Genomic DNA, 25,893 nt, shown 5'->3' on the forward strand with positions numbered 1-25,893 from the left:
AACACTGCATTTCAGTTTCAATATCCTACAGTAGAGCAGTGTCATCTGAATAACATAACTGAAATGATGCACCATCTCTGCACCCAAAAGCATAGCAACATCATCTCAGCAGCCAAAGGCAAAGCCTGCAACCACTGGTGGTGCTGCTGCACAATATCAGCAACCAAACATACGCTTACACCATAAGTGACCTCAACAGCTCTGCTGCACCATCTATACATCTACCAGCATGACTTGCCACTACGTGCAACCAACTGCAGACTCCAGTAAAGCATGGACGTAGTCTTGAAAGCATATTTTTTATTTGACCCCTTTGTCTTGTGACATAATGTGCATTGAGCAAATCTGCCCACTATGAACTCCACTTATAACAACACTACAGTTCATGCAATATGTGTCCATTCTTGAAAACTCTGGAGCCGTATCTGTTGTAGTAGTCTGAACCTCTGAAGGGACTTTCTGGCCAAGAAGCGTTGCTGCTGCCACTGACATAGATGGTCCTCCAGGTTCTCTCTGCTAGAATGCCAGGTGTAGACATTTTCTATGATAGGTATTAAGATTATATAACATGGACTTTGTCCCACATGAATATTTTTTGTGCATCCCTCTAGAGAGGGTCTTGTTACATATTGTCTATTGCACTAGTTTTGCAGCAGTTTTTGTTTCTCCGTGACTTTAGGTAACAATGGGTAGTTTGATGGGTGTTTGGTAGTTATGTTCTAATGTTGAAGGTTATTTTTTGAAATTGTTGCTTTTTAGAAATGTGTTAAAATAAAGTTAAACTAATATGTTACTAAGCAGCTAGACTCAAACATTGTGTAAAATAGGTCTATATATCGGTTTTACACTTTGTCATTTGTATTCGGGACTACTGATGTCATTGCGACATCCGGTGTTGCTGTGAAGAAGCAAAATGCATAACGAGGGTGGATACCCCGGCAGGACTTGAAACACTTATCCTAGGGTACAAGAGAATGTAACTATACAGCGATGGAATTATATTACGTAAGCAGCAGGGTCGCTATGTAAAGAATAAGGATGCTACAAATGTATGCTATGGTGTCTTTGTATTGTGAAACTTTGAAAATCAAAATGTTTAAAAAAAAAAAAAAAAGAAGCAAAATGCATTTTGGATGTAGTTATTTCGACAAATTAATACAAAGGGGAAAGTTAAATTAGTGTCTTACTAAATAGCTACACTGAAGTTTTATATAAAATATGTCTTTATATATAGGTTTTACACTCTTGTCAAAAACACCTGGGATTCACAGTGTGTACTTGGCAGTTGCACTCATAGAATTACACAGACACTACCTATGCAATCATACAATCACCCAGGCACTACTCATGCACTTAGGAAATAACCCAAACATTACACACTCACTCACACACCCATACAGCCACTTACACATCCAGTCACCAACCAATACAGAGACTCGCACACCCTCTCTCAAAGTTTATAGGTTACAGTTAGGATTTAAAAATACCTTTGAAATTCACTGAAAAAACTAAAGGTTACAGGGACATTATAGTTAGGAAATGTAATTAAACAAAACTTAGAATTTCACTGAAAAAGACAAAGGAAACAGAGACATTATAGTTAGGCTCAAGTTTCACTCGTACAAAACCAGTGAAATTCAGCTGTTATAGTTAGCTGTGATAACTATAACTTACGCCCCCGTAAGGCACTGCATTTGACCTTTCATATTACATCACAATGATATAAGGGTTCTCAAAAATTCTAGAGATGGTTACTTTCTCTCGCAACAAAAATTCATAAAAATTAGTTGAGAAGGCATGCCTCACATGCTTTGCTATATATGCCCAGGCTCGTGACTAAAAACACTTTTACATGTATAGGCCAGAATGTTGTGAACGGCCGAGATGTTTGATTGCCACAATCACCTTACAGGCAAATTCATCAGGGCATGAGGACCCATGTGTCACCCAACTGTGCACCATACCTAAAAATGAAGCAAAAACAGGGGGTGGGGTAGGAAGGGGGGGCTGAAAGACAGGGAGATAGAAAAAAACCAACATAATGAAAAAGCAGTATAATGCTATGCTCACTCATAGAAAATCCCAGTCCGTCAGTAATAGTATACATTTACCAGGTGAACGCCTACCCTTGGACAATGGAAATGCCTTCAAAAAGAAGGGACATGAGTGCCCTACAAATAGAATGAAATGGTCGTGATAAACAAGGATCAAAAGGTCTTCTCACTGTAACCCAAAGGGGAGTATATTCACAAATAAAGGTCCAAGAAAAACACCTGAGTTTCCTAGCTCAAACGCAGTAGCACATATCCACCACTCATTGTTAAACATTTAAAAAACAGACCATTACAATCCAATCGCTCCTCAATGGATCACCCCCCCCAGTAATACACCAGTAATACACCAGAACACTTACCTACAATGTCAGCGGACTGTGGTTAGGTAAATAAACCTTTTGGCTCGAGCCACATAACACACCAGCTAAACACAAGACCAGCACCCTTCATAATACCACCATGGAAGGGGGATGAACTGAAAATTGCAACTCTCAATACTCAAACGCTGACTAAATGTGATACCATCTTGAAGGTATGTCTAAAACAAAATGGCCGCTCTAAGGTTATGGGAAGCCACAAACCAAACACTAGACCGGCACCCCTCCATAACACGTTCTTGGAAGGGAGTAAACTGAAGATGCCAGTCCAAAGGTTACAAGAAGGAAAACAATCCCCTTTATTAATCATTGCAATGTATGAATTTATGAAATAAACATTTTGTTATAGCTATTGGTGACTTTTTGACAAAACCAGTATGTTTGCCTTAGTTAGAATGAGACCGTTTATATTGTAATACGTAAGCAACTGATTGCGCCAGAGGAGGGGGTTGGGAGTGGGACAAAGCGTGGGGCCAGGCTCTTTGCAAAACTCCTTGCTGCGTCATGCAAATCGCAGGGTTGCCTGCCAGCGGGGAGCTGGGGTGCAGGGTCTGGCTGGATTGAGCTGAAGTCTTTGCGTAGCAGGGAGTTGGGCACCAGTGGGGGTGAGGGGGGAAAGGGGTCAGGCATGCTGCCCTGCATCCTACCAGACGCTGCGCAAGAAAATGGCCATCTTGTATAGCACTAAAAAAAAGCCATAGAAATTCACTGAAACAAACAACGGTTAAAGTCAGGTTATAGTTAGGAATGGTAATAATATATTACTTTTCATTCACTATAACTTGTGCCCTAAGGTAACTATAACTCACGCACTCTCCATGCACTGCTTACGACCTCACATGGTATATCACTCATCACATGTTATGTGACATCATTGATAAAAGCACTGTAACATCTGAAATGACTTCTTTGATTAAATATATATTTATATATATTTTTTTTTTTAGGTCAAGCCTCGGCAGAGCATGAGCTGCTCTGCGAGGCATGCTGTATTCAGGAAGGGACTTGAAGCTCCGTCCATATATTTAATTGGCTTGTGTCACTGTCCACTGTAAACGGTGGCTGTTCATTGGTCAATAGGCTTAGTAGTCCCTCCTTCGTACCGCCTGTCTCATTTTGCAACCTCCCAAGGCGACAGCAAGTGAGTTGTTACTCGGTCGGCTTTAATTACAACCTCCAACCACTATTTTCTCAAATAGCTTTAGTACCTGCTTCTGTTGCAGGCCGAACATGCTCTCGCCTGACGCTTTAAAAAAAAAAAATTATAACACGGGCGCCGAGCGCATTTACAATGCAATAGGTCTTGAATTTGCGAGAGTTAAAGCTATTTGCATTGTAAATGACAATGCCTTTTATTTATCCGTTTTAAAACATACAAAAAAAGGCATTGTCATTTACAATGCCAATAGCTCAAACTCTCATAAATGTGAGACCAATTTTTTAAGCTGGTAGACCAGATCTAGGTTCACTCACAGGTGCACACCACACTACGCATGAAATTACAAATATGCATAAGAGGATCTAGCAACAATTTTCACATTGTAAATCTTCTACACCTAGGGATTGACCGAGGGGGTAAAGAACATCAAAACTCTAACATTCATCAAAAATCTGTGGTATTCTACAAAATACATGTCTATCAGCTTTATTACAATAATACTTCACTGTAAAAGGTCTACTGTAAAAGGTCTACCAGCTTTAGCAAAGGCCTACTTCCTTGCTTTCGTCATAACTTTTAGAATAAACAGACCAGTGCTATGTCATCTGGCATAACATTTTCCAATAAACAAATCCAGTCTATAGCCTTAATCCTTGGCTTGGTAAAATAACTCACTCAGGTTAACTATATTCAGCATAAGCATTTCCACAAGTAATTCATCATGCATAGTCATAAAAAATTGCAAATAAGTAAATTTCAACCCCACCTAGAATAGCCTAACAAGTATTCCCACAGTTCAAATATTCTACCCCTAGGGTTTGTCAGATTTGGGTAGCCAACACCAAAAAAAACCCTGCCAGCCAAGGTAATTTCTGAACTTTCACCTAACAAAATATCTGTCACCAGGGATTAACAAAGTCTAATAGCAAGTCCCCTTTAAGTTGTCTACTTGCTTTTGAAAATTCTTTAGCAATGATTAGGTCAAAGATTTTAGAATAAATGGATTATACCTATTCTATCTGACAATTTATCACAAAGGGGCACTTGACCTCGGACCTGGTAGACAAAACACGAGTTCTACGTCATTGCCTAACCAACGATACCTGCCGAAAGGCATACTACACTGAAAAGAGGATGGTGCTGCTATGGCAGCATTCTGATGGACAATGCTGTGTAACTGGAGATGGGAGATATACATGATTAAAGACAAAGGCCTACCTGAAAGGAAAATGGCCACTGAGACAAAATGACAACCAAGCCAGGGACTCAGCAGTAAGCAGGACAGAAGGTGTTTGTTTGGCCATCAAAGTGAGGCTGGGCTAGTGACGAGATCCAGGCACAGAGTCCAGCCCAGGAATATGGGGTGTAAAGACAAGAGCACACTTTAATTCATCAGCAAGCAATGGAGCCCATCTTAGTAAACAGGACTGCTACCATTAAGAAACCCCACTCGTGAATGGCTCCCCGGGTAAAATCCTATCCTAGGAAATAATGAAAAAGACCTAGAGCTGGATGGCCCCGTCAGCAGTAAAGAGAAGCCACATGAGAAGGTGCATATGCTGATTACAGTGGTCTAAGAGATTGATACGATTAACTGAAAACACCCTGACATAGAACGGCTGTGAATCTGAGGGGATCCATTTAATAACAGAGGAGCCGCATTGCCACTGTTCTTCCCCTTCTTTGCGGGGAATTTGCATGCTTGCCTGTTGTTGCAGGAGACCTCAAAGCACAGGTATTTACATGATGACAGGGAATCAGATAGTAGTTGTCTAACTGATAGATTGTTACTATATATACACACATGTGATGCCTCCACCTAGCCCACCCAGTCTATCAAGCCTGATGATGTGATAGTTAAGGGGCACTAGAATGTTGATTATTGGTGCAGATGAACCGTTAAGCCAAGTTTCTATCAGCACTAAAATATCTGGATCATGTGCATGGATGAGGACAGCAATGTCTTCAGCATGTCGAACTGCTGATAAGCAGTTGAGAAGCATGGATTTAAGCTGTGGTTTGGGACCTTCTGAGGAAGAAATAGAGCTGGGGACTATAGTGAGGTTGTTCTTATTTAAGGATCTAGAGTTAACCGTAGGTCTTCTAGACAGGCCAGAGTAGATTGCTTCAATTTGGCACACCTTATCTATGTTCATAGCACATGATGGCTCATAAGAGAGAAGAAGGGTTATAATATCCGTGTCTTGGAGTGAATCTGTTACGCTGAAAGGCCGAGAGGGGTCATTAGGGAGGGGTGATGTTTTCCATCTTTGGTGAGTAGGGGCCCGTAGGGGTGCGGTCATAGTGGGTATGGGACACACAGAGCCAGGGCCGGATTTCGAGGGATGTGTGTAGTTTTGGCACAAAGGCTTCAAAGACCCCCTAGACTTTTATTAACAGATAGCTTGGAGGTGAGGAGAAAGAGGTTTTGAACATCAACCTTGAGTTGGTGAAGGGCAAGTGAAATATCATCCAGTCTAGACTTCAGTCCGGTGTGGGAGCAGGTTCCTGGTACTTGGGGACAGGAGCTGTCGGGGGGAGCTCTGGGTGGGGGGGGGGAAAGGTTACAGAGGTTCGTAGTCGGGGTGGATATGCGAAGTGCGTCATGGGGTGGAAAGGGTCGCAACTGTTTATGTAGAGGTACCTGGGGTTTAGTTAGGCAGATAAGAAAGTGGACGTGACGCTGGTGTGGCTAGAGGAAGAGTCATGTGCACTATAGGAGTGTGCATGGTGGTCAGTGGTATGAGGGGGGATGTTGTGCCTTATTGGGCCCAGTGACTCTGGGGAGAAAAGGGATCTGACCTGCCTAATGTCTTATAAGAGTTGCAATTTAGATAGCAGGTCTCTATAACGGAGCCAAGAAGGGGGGGGGGGGGGGGAGTGGGGAGGGGGTTAGGGCTGTATGGGCTGTCAAGACTGTGTGAGGACACCAGTTGAGGATTTGGGGGGTTGTCAGTAGAGAAAGGGGGACCTTGGGAGGGTGAGGATTTGTACTTAGACATTGTGTTCTTGATGACAGGGAAAATATTGTCGAAAATGCCCAAGTTATGGTCAGATGATTGTATAAGGATAGACCCATTGTTGTAGAGGGAGATGGCTGCTTCGATTTCTTAGGTGGGAGAGGGGGCAACTGTAAGTCTGAGCCCGTGAGGGATCATCTTGGATGTGATTTGGAGCATTGAGTAAAATAAAATGCCAATCTCCATTTAGCACGTCATTTTATAAAGAAGATAATGTCACTTATTGCTGCACCTTTTTTTATGTAAACGTAGGGATCCGAAATGAGGGTTTCTGGGTGCGCTTTTAGGAGTCTGTGTTTCAAGTTTTTGGATGCGTTTTAGCGTAGGATAGGCAGGCAATTAATTGTATAGGCATTGTGGCCTGATGGCTTCGAATTCGCACGGATAGGACTACAGACTTTAGGATCTCTCACCAGGCTTCATACAGCTGGGGTTGTGGGGCCAGGTGAGAAATTAGTGCAGAGCTCTATGTGATCCGTGAACCTACTGAGGCAAGCCCATGTGTGGCGAGAACGTGGTTACTATAGAGTAGTATGATGGAACAGTTAGTGATCACCAAAGATTATTCGGGAAGCTCGCACATATATAGGCAAGAGAGTAGAAGCAAGGCTCAAAAGGAGAAGCTCAAAGGCAATGAACACCACTAGGACTCCTAGACCTCATGATCATTTTCCACAGCAAACTCACTTCAATTAATGGGATAGGCACCATTGCTAGAGCGCATGAATCCATCAGTAAGGACCCGAGAGGAAAGTCACTGTTAGGAAAGTACTGTGTTCAAGTGGATGTGGTTAGGAGGAGACTGACCTATCCAAGATGGCTGTTCCTTTAGGAGGGTATAGCAGTCCTCTTTCAGTTTCTCAGGCCCTCCGGGCAGATTCAGGTCGAGGCAGGGCAGCGAGTGTATCTTCTATTTCTGGTGAAGCAAGCTCTATCTCTGACCGCAAGTTGGAGAAGAGCAGTAATCCCACTAGAGTGCTATGGGCTTTTTCCTTAGATCCCGGTATTCTTCTCTGCGCAACACTCCACTCTCCACTAGCCCCCATTTTGTTCACTTCTGCCTGCCACTGAGAAACCAAAGAATTTTCAACGTCTCATTAATAGGAGTTTCGCCAACAAGAGCGCCAAGTCTACAAAACATGCCATTACTTTAAGACCTTTGGGTTTAGGAAACAGACCCAAAATGCAGTGTTCCACGGATAGCCGATCATTTTGTTTGATGAGGTCCACCAGGGTGGTGCTAATGTGTGCGCAATAAGATATTTTGGCCAGTCCCATAACGTGCAAACGTATAGTCTTGGGCTTGACAGCAGGGACATATAGATTGGGCTGTAGGGAACATGGTGTGAAGTCTATGTGGTGTGAGGTAAGCCCTGTGTAATATGGAAAACTGAATGAACTTGAATTGGGAGTTACGGGATATTTTTCGGGGACATTCTAGAAGGAAGGCCCAATCCTTATGTTGGAGGGCCCGGGACAGGTAGTTGTAGTAAATAAGTAGGCATAGAAAGGTATCCTCTTGAAGAGCAGTTTAATAAGACAGAGCAAGCACAAGAACGGACTCTCCACGACAGAAGCCAACAGCAACTGTCTAAGAAGAGAACGTAGAACACACAGGGCAGAGAAGAACATAGAAGGATAAACATTCCATAAGCACAGAAACACTAAGCATGTACTACACATCTTCTTCCCTTCTAAAGAAAACAGAAACAAAACAAAAAAAAAAAAAAAAAAACACATCAGCAAACAAAATCTTGCAAGTAGGTTGGAGCCCTCCTAAAACGTGGAGTGCGATTAGAGACCAAAGGCACAGGTAGAGGAATAGGAATAGATGTTGACGAATCTCCAGCACCCCCAACCACCAGAGGTGCAGCAGCAGCAGAGTGAGACTCCGAAGGCAGAGAAGCCAAAAGATACCCACTGCTACCTTCTTCAGAAGAAGGAGATTCCACAGGAGAGCCTCCAGGACTTTCCAAAGAAGCACCTCTCCTATACAAAGCTACCCGCCTGAAATCCCAACATTCCCCATTGTTAAGAATGACACAATGATCCAAAACCTTCTTGACCGTAAAAGGACCCTGAAATTTTGACAACCCTTTGATTATCCTGCCCCTTTTTACCTTGACCAAATCCCCCACACAAAAAGGACGCACAGAAGAAGTAGGCAGCAACGCAGCAAGATCCTTTTCCCCAGCAACCACCTTCTTCATCCAGGCTGGAATCAATTTAGAGCCAGGAACCCGCCCCCTCATCATTTGAAAAGGAGACAGCTGACCATCAATAAGAGGTGTAGTGCGATATGCCCACAACATTTCATTGACCATTTTCCGAACAATAGAACCATCAGAAAAAGCCATCTGTATGATGCCCTTTACCACCCTATTGGCCCTTTCACAAATCCCATTGCCTTGTGGGTTGTACAAAGATGTGCGATGGTGAGATATCCCACATCCCAAGAGAAAAGATTGCATATCAGAAGAAATCAATTGAGTACCATTATCAGTTATGATTACAGAAGGAAGACCCTCATCCCTGAACAAATTTCCTAAAAATCTGATAGTAGTATCGGTAGTGATATTGTTGGTAAATTCCACAACTAACCATTTTGAAAAAACATCCACGACCACTATGGCAAATCTGTCTCTCTCGTGTAACTCACCCATGGGACCAATAAAATCTAGACAAATGGTGTGCCACGGTGAACCTGGGTTAGGTAGATGCCCCTGCGAAGTACTAGGACAAACCTTGAGTCTCTTTTCCCCTTCTCTGCATGTTGGACAATTCTCCACCCAATCCACAACTTGAGAATCCATGCCAGGCCACCAGAAATTGTCTTTGAGACGACGTTGAGTAAGAGTTTGACCTAAATGCCCCTCATGTGCCAAGGCCAAAAGTTTGCTCCTCAGACCACAAGGAGGTATGAACCTCTCCCCTTTCGCAATAAGATTGACCCCAACTAAGGAAAGATCATCCAAGACCTTAAGAAAAGGACGCACAGAAACTGACACCGCACTCTCCCTTCTGGAACCAAGTGAAATTAATTTGATAACCTCCTGCAATGTCACATCAACAGCCATCTCTCTCTCCCAATCACAAGCCTGGAAAGCCCCTTCACCAACAAACACAGCATCCTCCACAGAAGCAACAGCAATATCATAAGAAGAGCCAGAAGTGGAAGAATCAAGAACTGACCTCCAATCCAAAGATAACCTTGAAAGACAATCGGCTTGAGTGTTCCTCCAGCCCTGGATATGTTGAACAGAATATTGAAATTCTTGAAGCTTAGAAGCAAGCCTCGCCAGTCTAGCAGAGCCTTTGCCCGTACCACCAGGAGAGAGAACTTTTATGAGAGGTTTATGGTCCGTCTTCAGCACAAACTTCAAACCCCACAAATAAGTTCTAAAGTGTTCCACTGCCCAAGCAGCAGCCAGAGCCTCCCTCTCAATTACTGAATAATTTTTCTCAGCATCAGTTAAGGTTCTAGAGGCAAAAGCCACTGTACACTCAGATTGATCATAAACTTGAGATAACATAGCCCCTAGACCAGTAGCACTGGCATCTACGGTCACCACAGAAGTCCTCTTAATATCAAAAGGAGTAAGCACTTTTGCATCGCAAATCTCTTTTTTGATGGCCTCAAAAGACTCTTGCAACTGGGAAGACCAAACAAAACTAACACCTCTCTTGAGAAGCGACCTCATAGAAACAGTTTTATCTGAAAATTTTTTCACAAACTTTGAGTAATACTCAATAAGTCCCATAAAGGAACGCAACTGATCTTTGTCCTTAGGCCTGGGAGCAGAGTGAATAGCACGACATAAGTCCTGTTTCGGACGTACGCCACTGGCACTAATAGTGTAACCAAGATAATCTATCTCTTCAGTCAAAAACTTGCACTTGTCCCTACGCAACGTCAAGCCAGCTGACAAAAGTCTGTCCAAAACCAACCTGAGAATGACATTGTGTTGCTCCTCGGAGTCACCATAAACCAAAATGTCGTCTTGGAAAAACACAGTGTTACCTACACCTTCAAAAAGATCAGTTACCATCCTCTGAAACACACTGGCAGCCGAAATGAGACCAAAGGGCAACCGTGTAAATTGAAACGTGCCAAACGGTGTGATAAAGGCTGTCAAGTGTTTGGAGTCCTTGTGAAGATTAATTTGGTGATAAGCACTTCTAAGATCCAACTTAGAAAACACCCTAGCACCATGCAAAGTAGTGACCAGTTCCGAAATGTTGGGAAGTGAAAAAGTATCCGCAATCACACAGTCATTCAACGACCTCAAGTCAACACAGAAACGGAGTTTGCCATCCGATTTTTTAGTGACTACAATGGGAGAAACCCAAGGTGAAGCCTCCACAGGTTCAATAACCCCAGAAACAAGCATGTCGTCAATCATAGTCTTAACCTCTTGCCGAACCACTATGGGAATGCGCCTAGCCTTGTGTTGTACAGGAACAGAATTCTCTTTTAGGATGATACGATGGGAATACCCTTTGAGCTGACCCAAACCCTCTCTGAATACCAAGTTGGCCTTCTCTAGAATATCCAGTAAGCCACTGTCTTCAACAACCATAACTTGTGGGAAAGCACGGGGATTGACAATTATCCCTAAGTCGTACTGGTGAATCCACCCAAGTATGGCTGGACCAATTTTGGACACATAAACCTTGCCATGTATTTTCCTGTATGAAAAAATGATGTCCGCTGTGAAGTACCCCACAATGTCAATGGTCTCACCTTGATAACCACCCGGGGAGATGTCCTTGGGTAAAAGACACCTGGAACCCCATTTGTCCCTGAAAAGTTCATAAGGAATGATAGTGTACCTAGAACCTGTATCCACCATTAAGTACACTTCTTTACTATCAATGGAGAAGAGAGCTTTAGGCCTAACCTTACGCCTATCATCAACTTGCCCTGCAGAATCCTCATCAATAACCAAAATTTTATGACCCTCCTCATCAAATAGAATAGAGTCTTCAACAGTGGTGACAGAAGAGCGAGATTTGCCACGACAAACTCTGGCATAATGGCCCATTTTACCACACTTGAGACACTCTTGCTTGGCTGCAAAACAAAATTTTGAGTCAGAGGAATGGACAGAGCTACCACATCTGTTGCACATGCGAGATGAAGACAACTTTTGTGTAGATGGTGGTTTGGAAGTAAAGTTCTTCTTAAAAATGTTTTTGTTCCTAACCGCAGCAACATCAGAGAGTTCACCAGAAGCAGAAGTTAGTTCTGAGTACTCTTGAGCCGAGACTTCATTAACATCACTAGACGGTTTCTTCTCCAACTCTTTCATATATCCTTGTGAGTCTTCAACAATTTTAGCTAATTCAATAGCAGTTTGTAAGTTAGGATTTTTTGCTGCCCAAAGACGCTCCTGAACTTTCTTATTATTACACTGAACAATAAGTTGATCTCTAATGAGCTCATCAGTCATGTTACCAAACTTACACTTGACCGACATTTCTCTAAGTCTTTCCACAAAATTATCAATAGTTTCCCCCATCTTTTGTCCTTTGGTATAAAATCTATACCTATTCATGACCAAATTCTCCTCTTTAGCATATCGGACTTCTAAGCGACAAATTGCTTCCTTATATTCATCTGGGACAGGTTGACCATTAGCCTGTAGTAAATAGCGAAAAATGCGTTGACCTTCCTTGCCCAAAGAACTCAAAAGTAAGGCTTTCTTCCTTTTTGCAGAATACTCCTGTGCATCCAAAGCATCTAAATAATTGTCAAACATCGGGAACCAATCATCCCACGAGATGCTGGGTTGACCGGGACTAACTAAGAAACTTGGAGGAAGAACTATTGAGGGATTTTCGTTGGACATTGTAATATAAAACAATGCGTGAGCACACACACAGGAGTAAATTGAAGAATAAGAGTCAGAATACACACACAGGAGGAAGAACAGAACCTGTGTGAGTATCGTCGCTGTACTGATGCAAGACAGAGTATACACACAAAAGAAACAACAGTACCTGTGTGTCTCCTCACAATACACAAGGCGTGTGTATCGCCGGTATTACCAGGACACTGCACTGGATAAAAGTGTATCTTGACAATACACAAGGCGTGTGTATCGCCGCTGATACACTGCACCGGAACACTGTGAGGCGGAGCTGATGCACGTCCGTGTCCGTAGACCGTAGTGATAGCAACAATGGAAACAAAGATGGCCGCTACGTAGAGGACGTCAGGGCGTGAGAACGTCACAACGTGAGATCGTCAGAACTCCTTAGGACCTCACACAGAACGCCAAGGATTCACGACGTCATCATTTAGACTGCTGCCACGAAGAGGAACGAAGCTCCTGCTGCGCCAACTGCACCAACCGTCAACTTGAAAGAGACGCAGCACAGAGGGAGAACCGAAGGCAGAGATGCGCCGGAAGCCGAAACTGGAGACAACGACAACTTGGCTCAGCCTCACACACCACCAGATCGGAGCCAGAGCGACCCGAAGCACTTCCACGCTGTGAACTGGGCCATGAAGTCAGGACCATCCGACTGACAGCCTGAACACAGACAGAACAACACAAAATCAAGCTGTCCAATGAAGACTTGATCAGGAAGTGGACATCAAAAGGTAAGAGTGGTGTGCAGGGTGAAGATCTTCCGCTCTTGTGGAGAAACTGCTGTGTGCCTTGGGAAAGCAGCGTATGGGTAAGAAGCCAGTCGTCGCCAAATTGTAGTAATAAGTAGGCATAGAAAGGTATCCTCTTGAAGAGCAGTTTAATAAGACAGAGCAAGCACAAGAACGGACTCTCCACGACAGAAGCCAACAGCAACTGTCTAAGAAGAGAACGTAGAACACACAGGGCAGAGAAGAACATAGAAGGATAAACATTCCATAAGCACAGAAACACTAAGCATGTACTACAGTAGTCTCCCCATTTAGTCCATAACATGGACAAGAAGACCAGCAGGTGTGTGCGGATGCCACAATATATCCAGCGAACCTGTTGTCCGCCTGTCCCATTGTATGTAGAGTCTGAACTAATTCATATGTAGGTGGTTTGGAGCCTCCCGGCACCCAATAGAGGTACACATAGCAGGTGATGCTGGCATGAATCAAAAATAATGTATTCGGTAGGCCTTGGGCATGCATGAAATCCGTGTGATTCAGAAGCAGATCATCTGTAAAAAAGTTCCGGACTGTGGAGACACCACCTTGCATCTAGGGTTGTAGTCTGGTTGTCTTCAGAGAAACGGAAGCAGTAGGGAGGCAAAGTAGGGGTACGTTTGGGGTGTAGGGTACTTGAGAGGCGGTGTATCGCAATGTCATTTTCCAGTAAGCATAGACAATCCGAAGGATTAAGGGGCTGTCCGCCGGTAAAGAGGAGCTCCCCCCCCCCCCCTTAGTCAGGCGACAATTGGAGTTTGGCTAAACTAACTCTGCGATGGCTGCTGCTTCATGTTAAATAAATTAAGAGGGTGTTTGGTAATGGAAAAATCCAAGCAGGGATGACGACCTGTATGTTTACAAAATGGTATACCAGACGTGGAAGCATAATTATTTTGGTTAGGGCCAGTCAGCCTGCTACCGGGACTGGTACAGTACACCGGAAGTTGATCTGTGACGTCAGAGCCGTTATCGTTTTTTGAAGATTGCCCTCCAGGACATCCACCACATCACAGTATATCTGTAGTCCAAGGTAACGGAATGAGTGGGGCATTACTTGAATGTTCATGTCACCGAAAGGGAATGACAGACTATAATAGGTAGAGTTAAATGAAAACGCATTTGATTTATTGAAATTAACACAGAGGACAGAAAGTGTTGCAAATGTGTCAAACACTTTGGCAGTTTCAGCTATATCCACCCGAAGATCTTTTACATAAAGTATCATATCGACATATAATGATATGGCATGCGTTGTGGGCCCTATGGGGATGGCATGGGCACCCTGCCATAAGCGCTGTGCTAAGGTCTTTAAGGTCAACACAAAGAGTAGTGCTGATAGCTGACAGCCCTGTCTAATGCCGCAGTGGATTGGTTAGGCGTCAGAGATGTGTAGGCCCATTTTGCAGAATTCAAACACTGAAGAGGTGGCTCTGATGTGCAGGAGCAGGTTATTCTAGGCTTTAGGAGTGAGGTAAAAAGAAGACGACACGACAGTCAGATCTGGTTCCACATATGTGGGCGATAGGTGCAAGTAGGAGTATGGCTGAGCAGAGGTGTCCGATAGGTCTGTGTAAGCTGATGTCGTGAGTGAGGAGTCTGAAGAGTGCTGGTTTGTGGATGTGGGCCAGTGAGGCTCTTTCAAGTGTGAGGTGATGAGTGTGTGGAGTTGGAGGTTGAAGGTGAGCCTGGCTGCTGAGTTCTGCATTGTCTGGAGTGGTCTGGTCAGTTGGGTGTTGATTCCGTTATATCAGGTGTGTCCGTAAACCAGTTTGCTGGTGACGAGGGCTTTGGTAATAGTTCTGTAGGTGTTGGTGGGGAGCCATTTGAAGATCTTCTTTAGCATCTTTACTATATGGAAGCGGAAAGGCGGAGACTGCGTTTATTTAGCAGATCATGATGAGCTGGTTGTCATTGGCTATCCCAAGGTTCTACGCATGGGTGTGGGGGGGGGATTCGGGATGGATCGGAGTTCAGAAGGCTAGCTAGTGGAATCCCATGACGAGGTTTGTCTGCTGGAAATTACAACTTCCATCTTGTCAGTGTTTAGTTTGAGACAGCTGATTTTCATCCATCAGGTGACTAGTGTTCATGCAGGCGAAGATATTAGTTCAGGTGTTCAGCGTTTTGTCAGCGAGGGAGGGCATGAGCTGAATGTCGTCGGCTTATGCAAAGATATTGATTCTGTGGGCACGGACGATGCTGGCAAGAGGGGTTCATATAAGTGTAGAACAGGGTGAACTGTATGAGGATCCTTGAAGGACTTTGCAGATGAGGTTGAGCACGTCTGACCAGAAAGGGCTAGGCTGAAGGATTGGGTGTGGCCTGTCAAGATGGAGCATATCCAGCAAAGTGTGGGTCCTTCGATGAGGATGGGGTGGAAGATCGGTTGAAGGTCACAGAGAGGTTCAGAAGGGTGAGGGATGCCGTGTCTACTTCGTCCATAATCAATCAGATGTTGTCTGTTGTGACAATGAAGTCTGTTTTCATGCTGTGGTTGGGCCTGAATCCATATTAACCGGTGTTAAGGAGATGATTTTTGTTGAGGTGGTAGGTTAAGTGTTGTTGGATCTGCTGAGGGTTTCTTGAGGAGAGGGGGGGGGGCGTGTTTCCTGGCATCCAGGCAGGTGGCTATGGTAATTTAAGTATTCAGGGTCAAGTGAATGCTATACTGATGGGGTCCAGTCCTTTGATGACGAGTTGGCGATAGCAGGGGTCTGAGCAATACTGTAATGTATGGACTGTATGGTGGTTGATGTTTCTTCTGTGGCAATGATGGCCAAGGCAGTCAAATGATTATCATTTGAGAAGGTGATGGACATATATTCAGATGGTACTTTTCACATTTTTTGTAGAGTTGCAAGATGAATATGGAATCCCACTGGGACAGTTCCTGACATATGGAGAGCTAGTGTATTCAGTCAAGAGTACTATTGGAAACGGACAGCAATGAACCAATTGTAGAAAAAAACAAAAGTACACAGAACAGTGTCACACTTTTACAACTCATTAATGGAGTCACTAGGTAGACCCCTTACAGTAATCAGGACACACTGGGGAGAAAGTGTTAGAGAATTTGGAGACAAAGAGTGAGAGAGAATAGCAATCTAGGATGCCTGTGTCCATCAATATCATATCTAAACTGGTACAATTTAACTTCTTGCATCATATCTACCTCACTTTCACCAGAATATGCAAGTTATTTGGTACTGAGATGGACAAATATTCCTGATGCCACTCCCCAGAAGCTGGTCATTTTCATAAGATATAGGAATGCTTTGTATTTGGGACTACTCAGCTATGATTTTCACTTAGACTGGTGAGACCACAGGCAACCAATGGATGGTTTTCCATAAACATATTGAGATATATCCACACACAGGAGCAGAGGAAAGAGTAAATTCTTAGACCGCCACTGACCCTAGCCAAATGAAGAATAGTAATGGGGTGGAAGTCACTGAATGTGACACTATCACATTAAGGTCTAAAGTTACTAATGGTCATCGACAAAGATAGCCACTCTGTAGCATTTAGTTGCCAGAATGGCCATGTGTACTTCACTTTCAACGTAGGAAATGCTCGCAGATTCATTCACTAAGAAATCCCCTGAACAAGGGAGAAGACCCCAAACTGGGCTTAGGATAAGATACTGACACAGCATGCTGAGTCACTCAGACAGATATTTCGAGATTGTAATAGGTGTTTATATGAAGACTTAATAGGGCATTATTTATTAATTATTGATTCCCACCACTCGTCTTGCTCAAAAATGTGACATCTAATAAATTATTCTGGTCATGCTTTGCCTGCTGTAGCAGTGCAAGCAATTATGTATATATTAACTGTGAAATGCGTCTCCAAGTGGAATCTATTCATGATGTACTTTATAAAGCACCAAATAAAATATGTTTAAAAATTGTTTCTCAATGGACAAACTAGGCTTATAGTTTCGATTGCTGGTTTGCCACCACAAGCAGCTCAGGCCTACTGAGGTTTTTAAATGTATTTATATTAAGGATATACAGAAATAGATAAACTTACAGAAAGAATAAAAATGTCACATTAGAATATAAAGGGAGGTTTTGCTTACTACTTGCAATGACATATGATTTCAACCATGCCTTTAGCACGGAGATGACAACCATACTTTTACCATTAATTCGGGGGTTCACGAGTAGCGGAATATCGAATTTCTGACTCAGAAAGCTGAAAATATTTGCCATATAGTTTAAAAGAACAGGGTAATACAAAAACATATGATTTAAATCTCTTATGAAATTGTTTGCAAATTTGCTGCACTTCATAAGAGTATAATACAACACCCATTTGTTACGCAGCACTACTTCTATTATTTTCTAATTTTAAACCTATTGCCTTCTTCATAAATCAAACCGCTTGATTCGACCTCCTTAGTTTTAAGGTAGGATATTTGTGTTAATGGTTGAATGAATAAAATTCAAAGTCCCATTCTTAAATAAATTGGGTCAGACGGATAAAACTGCCACACAATTAATTTTGTCTGTGTTATTTCTATAATTGAGAGCATTTTCATCACGCAGGTAAATGGAGTAAAACAAAAAAAATACAAACGTATATCTTTCCTGGTCGCCAAGTAAAAAGCTTGCAAGTCTTATTCGATATCACCTGTAAAGAGGACCAAAAAATTTCAAAGACCAATTTGCTCTCAGTGTGTGTCACAGCATGGAAGAGATTGCAAATCTCAGTCAATTGTGTCTCAGCCTTTATAGATGGGATTTGAAGCAATTTATAAAGCCTATTTTTGTTTTCACTGATTATTGAGTCTTAAAACATACTCTTTGGTGTTTTAATGAATTTAACCAAGCTTAGCAAATCAAAAATATTCATGTCACTTAGCATTAAAAACACAATTGAATTATTGTACAAATAGCTATTAGACCTGAATTGCTAAATTTGGATGGCCAAAGCTGCCAAATAATACTGACAATTTTGAAGTTTTAAAATCTTGATTCACAGTCAAAGTTATTTATAAATCCAAATGAAAATTGAAGAAACGCCATCTACATTAGAAAAAAGGCATTAGAAAGAAACAGTAAAAGGCTATGAAAAAAACAAAAAGGAGGAATTACATTTTAATCCAACAAATGTGGGCTATAATAACCCTGGGCGTAGTTTGCGTATTAGCGCTACGCGTAGCTACGCGAAGCACACTATGCACGCTACGTGTAGCTACGCGAACTACGTAGTGCGGTAGGGAAATACTGTTCGCACTGATTGCACAGTGCAGTCATTGAAAACGGCATCTTGCACAGTGCAAGCGGTCATTTTCTGCCGCTCGAGTAGATTTGTACTCGAGCAGCAGCTTTCTCAACGCGGACTGGTAGTTTCTCATCGCGAGCGGTCGCAAGCATACGCGACCACTCGCAATGATAAACCTGACCTCCCTGTGTTGAGAATCTCGCCAGGAGGTTTATTTTCCACGCTCGCGATCGGCAACTTGATGTTGCTGATCACGACCACGGAAAAAGTCTCGCCGGGATGTTGATTTTGCTCACTCGCTGTCGCCAACCTGACGTTGAGGACCGTGAGCAAGCAAAAAATGCCTACTATGCTACGCGTTTTTGCACTGTGCTACGTGCAATTCGCGTAGTGCGTAGTAGCGCAAATGTATGTGTTGCAACGTTGCAGGGCTGAATCAACCTCTTAAATGACGTCTAATCAGGGAGGAACTACACTTTTTAAAAACACATCTACTTGGCTTAACTGAGACTCACCTAGCATACAAAGATAGATCACTGTTGGGACAACTTGGCTATGATATATTAATATGTACTTCGTAAACAGTTTCCATACGTGGGGTTGCCATATTGAAATCTAGGAATTGAACAGCTACTGTTTTGCATACAATATCGGATACCAAGGGAAGATGGGCAATAGTTCAGTTGCTGATAGCGGGTAGCACTGCTATGATCTGTGTTGTATATGGTCCCAACTCGGACTGCCCCGAGATTTTTGATTATTTAAGTGGCAAATTATTGGGGTGGGACGGGGATTTGATAGTCCTGGGGAATTACAATTGCATTATTGACAGCAAAATAGACACCACTAACAGCAAGTTACAGGCCAGAATGCTCAGGACCAGAGCAGCGTTGCAGGATTGTTGCATATCCTTCAGCTTGTTGATGCCTGAAGGATACGGTTTCCAACACTGCTAGGGTATACATTTTATTCGTACCCGCATAAACATTATTCCCGTATCGACATGATTTTTATTAAGAGATCACTGTTGGAAAATGCTCGGGTGGAGGTCTGCCCTAAAATTACATCTGACCACAAAACAGTTATGTTGACTCTGCAGAAACAATTTGGAGTTAGAAAAGCGCCCTGTGCTTTCATTTCCCAAACACTTATTTAGCAATCCTGAATACAGGGTATATATTAGCACGGCACTGAAAGAGTAACTGAATGACAATCTTGACACGGCTAATATTGCAAGTGTATGCAACTGTATGAAAGCATTTGTAAGGGGGGGGGGGGGAAGACTCTGCAGTTTATTTTAGTACAAAATCGGCGGGCAGCAGAAGTGGCAGAACAGGCATTCGCAGTACCAGATCCAGGGGTTCAGTTCAATATATCTCGGGCTGTTAAAAACTCAATCTAAAATCAATAGAGGGCTATTGGATAAAATCGCTACTAATTATCTTAAGCATAAAACCCTGCAATATGAGTACGGTGAGAGAGTGGGGCGGGTGCTGGCTCTTCAGATCGCCGACCAAAATGCCAGGTCTAACATTAAAATCGTTAAAGGGGAGGGTAGCCTGTCTTTCTCTCAATCACAGGCTATAGTGGAGACGTTTAGGTTGTTTTATGCCAATTTATATTCTGCTGCCTCCCCATGTAGTCAGCATATCTGCAGGAGAGTCATCTGCCTCGACTCGACTTTTTGGATGCCGACGAATTACAGAAAGATATAGAGCTAATTAAGGTTAAAGATGCTATTAAGTCCCTACCTTCTGGAAAAGCAGCTGGTGAGGATGCAATCCCGTTTGAATTTTATAAAGCTTTCAGGGATTTATTGGCACCAGTATATATGCAATTGAGTACTGACATTACTAATGGGGGTGACGCTCCCACCTCATGGAGTGTAACCAATATTGGGTATTTCCTAAAAAGGGGAAGCCGATTGACGATAGAAGCGCTTATCGTCCGATATCTTTAATCAATGCAGATGCCAAATTCTTCTCTAAGATTCTGGCTTCTCGTCTCGCTCCTCTCATCCATAAGCTAGTATCAAAGCAACAGCATGGCTTCAGTCCTGGCAGAGACACAACGGCCCATATTAGTATTGCCATAGCTGCCTTTGACGTCTCTTGCAAACTTAAACAGATTGGCATGGTTATGTTCGACGCAGAAAATGCGTTTGAAAGAGTGGCCTGGGAGGCCTTATGGCTTACCATGACAACATTTGGTCTCGGCCCCATCTTCATCTCTTCTGTACAGAAGCTGTAAAAGAAGCTGGTCGCTACAATTAAATTGAATGGCATGACATCTGGCATTTTTGATGTTCAACGGGGGACACGGCAGGGATGCAAATTGTCGCCCCTGCTGTTTGCCCTCTATAGAGCCATTTATATGGCATTTGTTGCTCAATGGAGGGATTTCCCCTGTATGTCTTAAAAATATGGAACTTAAGGTTACTGGTTATGCTGATACCTCTCTTTTCTGCCAACCCTGGAGAAGCTTTATACGCATCACGCAAGAGGCTGAGTTATTCGGCTCCTTTTTGGGCTACAAGCTTAATCTAGTTAAAACACAGACAATTGTCAACTTACAATCGGAAGCCTTGCCTTTAGCATTAGGGGTCACACAAACAGTAACTTATCTTGGGGTATGTCAAAGTAGCCAGGTTGATGATATTCTAACCTTGAACTATGAACCCCTTCTGAAGACAATATCGGCCAAACTGAGCAGTTGGCATTGTCTCCCGCTAAACATATAGAGGAGGTGTAACGTTAAAAGAATGAACATTCTTCCTAAATTTTTTATATTTGTATTGCTCAGTTCCCTTGCGGGTTCCTTGGTCTTTTTTAAAGAAATTAGACAGTGTCATAGGCAGTTTCATTTGGGCTTACAGGCGTGCCAGGAGGGCTCTCAAGTTTATGAAATTACCGTATGTATGAGTGGGTTTTAAGAGTCCAGATTTTAAGTTTTACTACTGGGCTGCCTTTGTTGGTCCGATCCGTGGCTTGTTCTGTGGGCTGGACTCTGGCCCAACCTTGCTGTGCTATCAGTTAGCCTGCGGCCCATCGGTCGGGTTTATGCTGTTTGAAACTTTTGATCCTAATTACTACAAGCAAGTGAAGTTTAAGTTAGTTAAAGACATTTTTCGGATATGGCAAGATATCAGTAAGCAATACTCGCTTCCTGTGCTACATCAATACACGGTGCTATGGGGTAATCCTATGTTGCCCAATATAGTTTAGGATCTTATTGGGAAAGACTGGCAACGCAAGGGCATTACCCAGCTGGGTCAACTATATGATGGACGGGGGTTCTGCTCTTTTGCCACGCTTAAAAACGAGTTTGGTCTTTTGCAAAATAAGTTCTTTAAGTATTTACAGGTTAGGGACTTTATCATACGAGGCAAAAAGGTATTATCAATGCCAAACCTGTCTGGAATACTGTCCGGAATATATACATGCTCTGGCCTAGGTGCTATTGGTTTAGCTTATCAGAAGTTTCTTGCTAGCGCTAGTGATGATAGCTTACAGATAACGGCTAAATTAAGTTGGGTTCTTAGGGCAGAAATAGTGGCGGAGGAAATACAGGAGTCCATTGGTGTATTAGACCGAGAGGTAACATCGGTTAATTTAAAGCTGCAACAGCATCGGGTAGTATATATGCTGTATTATACACCAGAGATTATATCTAAGTGGGCCTCTTGATCCTCCCGAAAAGTCATTTTGTCCGAAATGTCAATTGTATGCTGCAGACCTCAGGCACATGTTTGTAGACTGTCCAACGTTGAATAGGTTTTGAAGTGGGGTCTCCAGTATTCTCAGCCCGCTCCTTGGCCCAAACTTCCAGCTCACTGAGAAAGAAACATTCATGGGGATTAAAAGCGAGGTGGCTGGCTATGTGAACTTGTGGCTACTATTATTATAGCATGTGCCCGGTTATGCGTCGCTAGAGTTTGGATCGACAATGTCAGTTCTAGCGTTAATGAGTTCTGGGTTTAACTCAGACAGGTGTATGAGATGGAACTTGCTTTGGCTAAAGCTAGAGGGCCGCGCTCTTGGCTTAGATTTAATCGGATTTGGACCGGTTTCCAATGGGAGTAACGTGGCATTGAGACTTTAGAATATGCTCTGTTACAGTTTTATGTTAGACGTTTCTTTTATTTTAATTTTTGGTTTTTCTTTTTGGGAAAATGTTGTTGTTTCTTAAATTCTGGCTAAGATGGTCTTTTTCTCACACCTGATTTGTCACCTCCTCTTCCGGACTACAGTCTAAACTAAAAATACAGATTTATGTATTGTTAACACTTTTAACGTATTTATGTAATGTATGTCTTACTTTTAGCTGAATAAAAAAATATATATATACAAAACAAAAATAATTCTCACAGTGTAAACGTGTTTATGCTACACCAGTAAAAATAAACGTGGTCTAGTGAAACATTAATTAGAGAAAGTGACTTAAGATACACAGATCACAATATTTATTACTAAAGTTCAAAGGTTACCTTCCATGTTATTACCATAATAGTGGTATGATTGATTCTAATCAAGATCAACAATCAGATGTTTGCGGCTTCACTTTATGGTACTGTGCAATTAGATGTACCCACGGGTCTGCTTTAAAACGTGTATTTATAACTAATGCACATGAAAGAACAGCATGGCAGGAACCATGTATACAGATACACCAAGAATAACAAGTTATTTATTAACAGTGTTGAGGAAGGGAAGTGGGAAACAATTGGACCCTCTCGAAATTCTGCTATGGGTCTTGTGGTCCGTAGTCATACTCAAACCATATATTACACTCTGCACATCTGCATATACTATTTTTGCAGATGACAGAGGCACATTGTGGTAATGATGGTCAATTATTTGGAATTAGATTGAAGGGCACATACCATGAACTTTGCCTTTTGCTTTGAGTAGGTAAGTGTTATCTACTCACCTGGACGTCTACTTAGGTCTTCATTTTGCTCAGAGCCCTGATGGTCTGTGCCATTAGCGTCTTCCTCTTCTTTAATCATCAATGAAGCATCTGGTACTACAACCATATCCTCAGCTGTGAAAACATACAAGAATTCGAACTTAAACACTTGAGGTTCAGACAACATGTGTTTCGCCCTGTCAGGGGTAGTAAGCCTAGGGTCTATTCAAGGCGGCTGGAGTAAGTCGTAGTAGAAAAAAAGACTTTCAATACCTTTAGGTTGGTTTAAGCTTGGTCTGGAGTCATGTAGTCTGTGGAACATCAGTGCAGAAGTATTTCCAACAGACCACAGTCAGACATAGCCCCATAGTCCTCATTAATGCTCCAGATGAACATACCTGCCAATACCCAGGCATTAATGTATCCATCTCCCATGTGCAGTCATCTGTCCACCCATACAGTGTTGTATCTACTCACACTCCGGCATCGAATCATCCATCCATCCATTTTACTGCTTGAGTGACTGTCTGTATATTTTTTAAGTTGTCGTTTCACTTTCCACATTGCAGCAGATGCTGACACATATAATATAGCAACTAATGACATCAACCCGTTTCAAAAGTAAAGTTTTAAGTTTGCTAAACATGCGATTGGGGAAGCATGTGTCTGTTCTCTCTGCTCTCTTAAAAGAGGATTGAACATTGTGAGGAACCTGTGAGCCTGACACAGAATTCAGAAGTGTAATAAAGTGATCACAAAGTCTAAAAGAGAGGTGATAGACACCAATTCACTGCCACTTTCACCCACCTATGCCTATGGGTCCATTCATCCTCCTACATCAAAGAATCCTTTCATCCATCATTCTACTCAAGCATTCTGTTTATCCGACTATATGCAGACATCCATGTATGCCTGGCTCTTCCAACCATCTGCAATACTCATTCCATCCAACCAACCACATTCATCCTCTCATTCATGGTTGCCTCCTAGAAACCCAAAATCCACCTACACTAATTTACTAACCCATTGAAAACACATTCACACACAGCTATACCTCCATTTAAAACCATGCAATGTATAAAGGGCAAGGGAATATCTTCTGAATGCAAGAAACACAAAAGTAGAGTGAAAACAAGCGGAGAAAGATATATTCACCTATACCTATCCATTCACTGGAGCCCAAGCATCCACCCGCCCATAAATCCAACTAGCTATCCCTCGGTCATTTACCCAAACATTTACATTCATTCTTCAATGTAGCCACAGCTATATAGGTATCCACTCACCTGCAGTTACCATTCATCCATCTACCCACACATTTATTTCTTTACCACACCTTAATCCATCCATCCATTGTTGTACTCACATTCTTGTACACACCACATCCACAATCTTTTTTTTTTTTATCCATGGTTTACCAGAAACCGACTGTTTCCCGCTTTCTGTTCAAGCGTAACCCGATATGGAAATGATTTAGTAAAGCTGTACTCAGATCAATTTTTTCATTTAGGTGCATACTATTGTTTCAAATTCCCAAATGATTATAAATGTGTCAGTCTACTGTTTCATTAAGTACTTCTTGAAGACCTTTTTGAATTACCAGTTATGTCCATGCATAGGCAGTTAACATACATAATATACACCTGCGCAACTGCATGGTTGAGAAATATCTTTACAGCTGAAAAAAAACTTAATGTCAAACAACCCATAGCAATTTTGAGCGGGTTTGTTGACTATTTCTACCCTGGAAAGCAACTTACTCTTGGCCTTGCAGGAATAAATTTGCAAACGTTTACAAGATGGAAATGAGATAAGGAACATTTTGAAAAAAAACTCAAATTTGTGGATGTGGACTTTCCAGATAATGCCCACTATAGAATGCCCACTTGAAACCCTTACGAGATTTACTACAAGCAATGTACTTCATTTTGGGGTGATTACATATGAGAGTATATCTTTTTACGAGTGAAAAATCCTCACATCTTTTTACAATTGTAAAAACTCCTTTTGTGAATAGCAAACATGGGTTTATAGTCTATAGTCAATTAGAGATAGTGTCTTCTTGTATGCTTGTTGGTGTACGGACATGGATTCCTGCATCTATTGACCAGTATGTGCAGAAACCAGCAGGTAGGCAGTTTTGTGTCTCGTACATGTGTTTAAATGGTTGGGTGTGTGTGTTCATGAGATTTAGCTTTATTTTGTCTTTATAATTACAGACACTTGGTTTTGTCAATGCCTGCCTTACTATAACATTTATGATTTGAGAGGCAGTAAGAATTCAGGCAGAAGTTTGAAAACATCAGGTCACTGGGAATTTACCTGAGCTGGGCTCAATGCAGATTTCATCAGCTTCCCGCAGATGACTTGTGACGGTGACAGCTGACTCTTCCTGCATACTGGACACATTATAAGCTTTAGGAGATGGGTATCCTGCAGAACAAGGTACAGATAATGGTGGTATTCAGAAAATATACAATCACAAATCTGC

At 42.4% G+C, this 25,893-nt stretch overlaps 1 protein-coding gene across 6 annotated transcripts in view; it reads right to left on the reverse strand.

The window, feature by feature from the left end:
• LOC146861681 (uncharacterized) overlaps positions 1 to 25,893 on the reverse strand; it is a 250,552-nt gene that overhangs the window by 78,016 nt on the left and 146,643 nt on the right. For all 6 annotated transcript variants that reach the window (XM_085646049.1, XM_085646047.1, XM_085646046.1 and 3 more), the window contains 2 exons: positions 25,725 to 25,835; positions 23,424 to 23,537 (listed from right to left, as the gene is read on the reverse strand). In XM_085646049.1, coding sequence (XP_085502175.1) covers positions 23,424 to 23,537; positions 25,725 to 25,835 — 225 coding nt within the window. The remainder of the gene's footprint in view (positions 1 to 23,423; positions 23,538 to 25,724; positions 25,836 to 25,893) is intronic.

The sequence above is a fragment of the Triturus cristatus genome, chromosome 3_1 (genome assembly GCF_964204655.1).
Source record: "Triturus cristatus chromosome 3_1, aTriCri1.1, whole genome shotgun sequence".
NCBI classification, from domain to species: domain Eukaryota; kingdom Metazoa; phylum Chordata; class Amphibia; order Caudata; family Salamandridae; genus Triturus; species Triturus cristatus.